This window comes from Saccostrea cucullata, unplaced genomic scaffold (assembly GCF_032062105.1).
Source record: "Saccostrea cucullata isolate Sc308-1 unplaced genomic scaffold, CSIRO_AGI_Scuc_v1 ctg1938, whole genome shotgun sequence".
Lineage (NCBI taxonomy): Eukaryota > Metazoa > Mollusca > Bivalvia > Ostreida > Ostreidae > Saccostrea > Saccostrea cuccullata.
Genome location: NW_026937022.1, coordinates 62,781 through 70,381, shown reverse-complemented (window position 1 = coordinate 70,381; position 7,601 = coordinate 62,781). Strand labels below are relative to the sequence as shown.

General features: G+C 41.6%; 1 protein-coding gene across 1 annotated transcript; it reads right to left on the bottom strand.

Annotated features, from left to right (window-relative positions):
* Window positions 1-395: 395 nt before the first annotated feature.
* On the bottom strand, window positions 396-2,577 carry LOC134247078 (uncharacterized protein F54H12.2-like). The gene is made up of 2 exons (XM_062729418.1): window positions 2,173-2,577; window positions 396-1,808 (listed from the first exon to the last, which is right to left on the bottom strand). The coding sequence occupies exons 1-2, from the start codon at window positions 2,575-2,577 to the stop codon at window positions 396-398; spliced, it is 1,818 nt and encodes a 605-aa protein (XP_062585402.1).
* Between the last annotated feature and the right edge of the window lie 5,024 nt (window positions 2,578-7,601).

Below are 7,601 nucleotides of genomic sequence, written 5' to 3'. Positions count from 1 at the left end.
TGGTCAAAGGGGAATAGCCACTCGTCGGTTTTCTTTCTTTTCTTGTCTCTTTGATGTAAATAATACACGCAATATTGTCCACACACATCGGTATTCCAGTCTTGATAGCGATACGGATTATAAATCCATTGCTGAGCATGACGCTGGATAAAATCTTGAATTTCTTTTTGTAAGGGAGGAAATCCATAAGAATCGAAATATTCCACCACGGGATTGCTCACATATAGACACACCCAATGTTCTCCAGGTCGATCTTGAGGATCCGTATTGACCACGACAGCTTTTTCTCCAGGTCTTAATTGATCCGGTAATAAATCTACAGGATACACGCCTCCAAAAGAACTCTTGAATTCTCTGGATAAGACTTCTCTCAATTGTCCCGTATCCATTTTTTTTTAGTAATCAATGCTCACTTCTCTCTGTTTGTTAATTTCTAATAAGTTATCGAATTCTGCATACACCACACAATTGATGGTGTTAACCGTATTGTTGGTAAACTGCACTTCTACTCTCAGATTTCCTGTTTCTATGATGTGGAATTTATCCGATTGCGCTTCTTGATCTTTAGTGAAATCCCAGCCCCATAGAGTGTAGCCGCTTTTATACTCTTCTAGGGTGATGTCCGGAGCCCAATCTTCTCCTAATTTTCCCAGAGCTTGATACAGACTGAGATACGATCTCAGATATAAATCGTCGTTGAAATTAGGCTCAAAACAACGAGTACTCATGGTCTCTCCGTTGATACTGACATCTAATTTCTTGATCCCAAAGTTTTGGAAATGAAAGGGATTTTTAGTTTTATCTCCGTTAAAGGCCGCATTCTCCACAAAGCCTAAAATGAGACGTTTAGGCATCTGACCTTGAAACAGATGATCCGTAATCTTAGACTGAGTCCCTATGGGGATGGTAAAGGTTTTCACTTCCACTCTTCTCAAGGGATATTTGGCTCTGTGGGTATTCAAACTCTGATTAATGGTATTCATCATGACTGCTGTGGGTTTGACTTTTCTCACCCACAAGATCATACTCAATATTTTCACTTTTCCTGTACTTCCTCCTTTGATCATCATGTAGAAAGAGGGTCTAGCTCGATTAAATCGCAAACGGACGTCCACTCCATTGGGTAGAAATCGATCTTGTTGAAACAAATCCAAATGTAAAGTATCCAGCAAACTGATTTTCTTACTGTCAGCAATAGCTTGGTGTCTTTTTCGGAATCCTTCGTTTTTAGAATTGGCCGGTAACGCTGTGAGGATGGGTTGGTTAATGGTCACCGTGTCGGCACCACCATTTGCACCCGGAGTTACATCAAAGGTTTTATTTTGAGCTACACCAAGAGCCTCTAACCCCACTTCGTCCATGTGTCCTGCCGTATCTTTTTCCCACAGACTACAGGCCCTCGTCTGTGTCTTTAAAGTTCTGGGTCGGTAAGACAATAATTTCTCCAGATAAGCTTTGTAAGGATAAGTATCCGTCCCCGGAGTCACTATTTTGCCATTCAGACTGACATCGATTTCCGTAAACATGGAATGTAAGATATTATTCACGGGACTCGAAGTGCTGTTCGCCCCAGTCAGATTACTTCCATCGTCTTTGGTAAATTTACATACCATTTGAACATAAGTTTGAGATAAATCCAGATAGTGATCTCCTTGTCCTTTAATTTCAAATTCGATGGGAGCGGTGTCGGAATCTAAAGTACTGGAAATGGGGTAATATTCTTCCCATTTCGAGTCTTCTAAAGCAATATTAGTCGGAGGGACTTGAAACAAATCTAAATTGTTCATCCCACACGCACAGGAATCGGGCTGTAACATGATGTGTCTACTAGGATTCAGTTTTCACAAATGAACCTTCTGTTCCCTGGACTGGTCTATTTATACTCTCTCTCTCTCTCAGTCAAACACATCTAAATGACGTTTTCTTTTAGGAATTCCTCCTTGTTTTTTCCTTTTTCTCTTAGGACCCCCTCGGGCTAACAGGATTCTTCCTTTCCCTGTCTGCTTTCTTCTTTTTCTTCTTCTTCTTCCTTGACCTGTTTGTCCTTTTTTCTTCTTCTTCTTTCTAAAGGGTAAAGAGACTCCTCGATTGAAAGCAAATAGACCTGTATTTTTGGCCGCATTGAGTCCGTGGGTTAAAAGAGCATTTCTGATGTTTTTTTCTTTTTCCCACCACATCTCTGCCTATCTTCACTCCGGCCATGAGGGCTTGTTGTTTCCCATGTTTGAGTAAATCTTTGACAAATCCTCGACCTTTTTGTAACCCCATGGCTAACTCGGCCGCGTTTTTGAGAGTCAAACCTGAGTCTGTGCCTGGTAGGGGTATGTTAGGGACTGCTGCCGAGAGGAAGTTTAAAAAATTTCCTCCTTTTTGAGGTTTCATGTGAGTTTCTAAAACCCTACCCAATTTGAGTAATCCTGCAGCAGGAAGTCCGGGTGAAAAATTATCCAAGGGAAGGGCTCCCACCAATCCAGAGATGATAGAACCTACTGCTCCGCCTTTTTGACGTAATAAACCTTTATGATAAGTCCGTGTCCTCTTTGTCTCAGTAATCCGGGATGATACTGCATGGTTCATGTCTCTTGTTCAACTGACCTTTATATCCTCGGGGGACTTCCTTTTATACCCTTTACGGCTGAATACAATACAGACAGCAGACCAGACAAGCCACCACACCCAATAAGATGGAACACAATAACGGTACATTCATCTCAGTAGACTTTTCTGAAATGAAGTTTCACCATGATTTACCACTTACAAAGGGCATGGGAGTCCCTAAAGGAGTCATGATTGTTATATTCCTGTTATTAGTTTGACCTTTTACTGACTTTCGTTTATTAGTAAAACCAGTTGATGCTGTATCATTATTAGCCAATCAGATAATTTTTTTATGTGCTTCTGTTATGTCATAGAATAAAACGTGTTCAGCTTCCGCATCAATCTGGGTTCATCTACCAAATATCCATTCTAACATGGTGGCAGCGGTAAACTTGTGAATATTTACTTGCGTCAACCGTAAGTTGTGACTATTTTGTGCATTTTTTCTCATTATTTCGGGAACCAGAACACTGTCAACTCCACACATGAAGTGCATCAGATCATTTTTGTGACATTTGAGACAAGTATTACACTTTCTCAGATATCTAGATTTATATATCAAAGTGTTCCGGGACCAGGAAAACTCTCAAGGTGATTGCAGCTCTAAACTTCCGCCGTTTTGAGCGCGGGTGGAAAGTGTCTGGGGCGCTCGTGTCAAGGAATCATGCGATAGACATACATGGATTTCATATTTGACCGCAGAAGTCCTAGATACTGGAAACGCTTCACAGTACTGTTCACCGCAAAGATGCTGACCGTATTCTCAAAGTGCTTGAAACTCACTTCATTGGGACTACAAATGAAACTTTCTGAAAGGTACAAGTTTAACATTCGCTCTCAGAAAAAAGGGGAAACTTTTGATACTTTCTCGGAGCAATCCGTGTACTCTCCAAGTCCTGTAATTTTGGTGCACTCGAGGATCTTTAAGCCGTGACAAAATAGTGTGTGGTGTTAACAAAGAACACACAAGACGCAAACTCCTTGCGGAATCACAACTCAACCTGGCAAAAGCCATAAACATTTGTAAGGCTGACGAGTCAGCTACACAGCAAGCATCCGAAATAGGCAAATCAACAGACACAAAGGAGGATTCTGTTCATTTAAAAACTCCACGTGACTCTAAACATTCTCAGCGGCCCCAGAGAGGACCCCCTCCACAACAGAGACCACAAAAAGGACAGACTCAGAGACAAATAAACCATTGCAAGTATTGTGGTGGCGCACATGCGTGGAAAAAGGAAGCATGTCCGGCATATGGAAAGACTTGTAAGAAGTGTAAAGGAAAAAACCATTTTGCTAAGTACTGTAAGCAAGGTGTTAATACTCGTGTTCACAGTGTAGAAGAGGGCAATGACTATTATGCGGAGCCAGTACTTGATTAGACCTCAGTACTAACATTGGGTGTATCTGGACGTCTCTGTGCGGAACTCATGGTTAACGATCAACCAATAGCATTTCAGTTTTTGCCTCTAACAATCTTATTGGAAAGAAATGGATTGGTGACTACTATTTCCATCCAGTACTCTAATGTGGAATGGCTCGCGTATGGAACCTCATGGGGAGTGTATTCTGAAATTAGTCAACCACAAGAACAGGACCAAGTACAAAGTCAAGTTCGTAGTCGTCAATGAGGACTTAACTCCACTCCTCGGACTCAATGCATGTACTCAAATGGGACTCATTACCATAAATCAGGACAAGTTCAAGCGAGTGAACTCTGTGTACTCCGTCTGTCCGACTGTTGCGTACAAGGATTATTCTGAGGTTTTCACATTTTGATTGACCCCTTTACCAGTTATATCGCCAAAGTAATCCACATGAAACCAAAACTAAAGGAAGCACTTTTGACAATGAAGGCCATCAAGCTCCTGTTAGCCTACCGATTGGCTGTATGTACCACTAAGAGAACCACCATGTTTAGACCCAGAGCATCTCAACATAAAACGTGAACATTTTCATCTCCCTGTACTCCGTGAGATGCTACCAGATCTGGCACATGCAATGTTCTCAACGTTCGATTCAATGGCACGTAAGGCTGGATGATGAAAGTAGTCACATGACTACATTTGACACACCATTCGGAAGGTACCGTTCCCATTCGGTACCAGTGTTTCCTCAGAGATGTTCCAGCGACGTCTATATCAGGCTATAGGTGATTTGCGAGGGATTCTGAACATCGCTGATGACGTTAAATGGTGTTAGACCAAGGATTGTGATGAAAAGCTAGTAGCATTTCTCCAGCGATAAGCAGTTGGTATCCGAACTGAAGAAAATGCGGCTGAGTCTCCCATTCATGGGTCACCTTGTAACTGACAAAGAGTGTCCAGACCCAGATAAGACTGCCATTCAACATGCCAGCACCAACAGACTTGCATGGTGTTCACAGACTATGTGGAAAGTGAACTTCCTATCCTTCATTCTCATTAGCTACAATAATGGAACTAAACATGCTCAAACGGAAGCACATTGAGTTCCATGATGGGATGAACCACAACATAAGGCTTTCAACAAAGTGAAAGAAATACTATCCTCTGAAAATCATCTCCAATACTACTGATAAGAAACCACTTTACAGTGTGATGCGTCCCAAAGAGGCTTAGGAGCAGCCCTTCTTTTCAATGCTAGCCGAGCACTCAAAACTGATATGCTCAGATTTCTGGCCATAGTTTTTGCATTGGAAAGTTTCATCATTACACATTTGCTCGACATGTTACACTTCTACAAACCTTTCTTATCATTCTCTCTCTCCAAAACGCCTACAAGCAATGAAACTCCGACTGTATGACATAATGTTAAGTACCACAGGGGCAAGGAGATGCACATAGCGACACACTGTCTTTAATCTGACGCAGGAATGGGCAAACAGGATGACATAATTGACATCAATGTTATTCTCATATCTCCATCTCTCTCTGAGCGCATCAAAGAGATACAAACCACACTGCTAAGGATGAGACCCTCCAGGCTCTTCGCAAGACTATCGTGGAAGGTTGGCCTGACCTCTTAACTGAACTACCTCCAGCGGTAGGACGTTATGCATCCTACAGAAGTGAACTTTCGTTTACAGATGGTATTATTCTCCGTGGAGACATGTTTCCTCAATCTCCGTAAAAGTATGCTAAGACTCTAGCTCTCATTAGGTATTACTGGCACCCGTGAAAAAATGTTACTGGCCGAACATGAGTAACATAAAGGAATTCATTTCACAGTGTGAGACAAGCATGGAAGTGGCAAATAAAGATTTCGCCCCATCAGTGGTCTAAGGTTGGTGTTGACCTTTTCACACAACATCAACTATCTCATCTTTCTACTTCTCTGGATACTTTGAGGTTGATGATGCAATCAATGTCATCCAGAGAATGAAGTATCATTTTGCTCACATACGGACTACCTGAGATTGTCGTCTCGGACCAATTCTCATGTCTCGAGTTTCTGAACTTTGCAGAAGAATATGACTTCAGACATCAGCCCAGTAGTTGGAAATTCTCAAGCCAATGGAAAAGCTGAGGCTGCAGTAAAAACAGCAAAGACTATCATCAAAAAAGCTCTAGGGATGTGTATCTGGCACTACTTGATCTCAGGAACACACCGATGACAGGCCCTGTACAGCGCTCTCTTGGTCGCCGTACACGTACGCTTTTTTACTCCACCAGAAGGCATACAGACACATATTCACCGCAAGATCCTGCAGCGGGAAACACAGAAAAGCTATTTCGCAGAAAATTTCAAGCCTCTCGAGGAAGGTGATGTGGTTCGTAGAAATTCCAACTGTAAAGCCCCTTGGGCTAAAGGTCAAGTCATTTGTCGTCTATAATTTATGAAGTTAGTTCTGGAGACCATATACCGGCGCAATCGAGTACACCTTGGCTACCAATGAACCTCCAGTGATGACCTTTTCACCTAACATACCTGTGCCTGCACCGTCTGTAGTACCTACTCCAAAAACACCGACTAAACCCAAGTCACCAGTTAAGGTCAGCCCACAGCCTGTGCAACCATCTATCACTGTACCTCCGGCACCGATGCCAAACTTACCTGATGCTCATTACCACATCACCGAAGGCTGATTCAGCAGTGAAAACATCTGGTAGACAGTTAACCTACTTCGCATCTTAAGGATTTTCAGATTGATGTTAAGAAATGAACAGTTTTGTATAAGCTTTATTATGTTTACATCTCAAGGACAGTTTCAGTAAAATGAGGAGGATTTATATTCCTGTTATTAGTTTGACCTTTTACTGATTTCGTTTATTAGTAAAACCAGTTGATGGTATCATTATTAGCCAATCAGATAATTTCTTTTGTTTTATGTGCGAGTACTGTCTGTTGAATAAAACACTTGTTCATCACTCTGGGTCCATCATCTACCAAATATCTCATAATCTAACAATGATGTGAATCTCAATGGTATCGAAATGTTTTTTACTTAGTTTCAAATATTCCGCTCGAATGGGTTCCCATTTGGCTTGTTTTGAATCCTCCAAATGAAATGTACAAGGCACCACTCTTAAGAGTTTCAAGGCATTAGATCCTACCGTCTGGGGTTGAATCAAGTCACAATAGACATACATGGATTTCAGATTTTCATATAAATCCACAGTATTGTTTCCCAAGTAACTAATGTTGATCCATTTGGTCATGTTTTTTGTATCGTTCTGAAGAATGACCTTATGACCGTCCATGCCTAGCTTATCTAGGGATGTGGGGAAACGAATGCATAAGGGAGTAAGCATTTTTTCATTGATTTGATACATCACTCGATCATAGGTCTCGTAATATACTAATTTCATAGATTTGTCTTCATTTCCATCACCAAGGGTTTTCCATATTTTTTTCAATGATCTCTCTAGTCCTAGACTTATTTCCTCTGTTAAGGCCTTGGGGTGAGTGTAAGGCCCGGGTCTGAAGTGAATTCGTCTAATTTCCATCTTGCTATCTAGTTCAACGAGTGCAGGCAACCCAATAGCAGTACAGGACATTGACGTAATGGCATTGGATCTAAA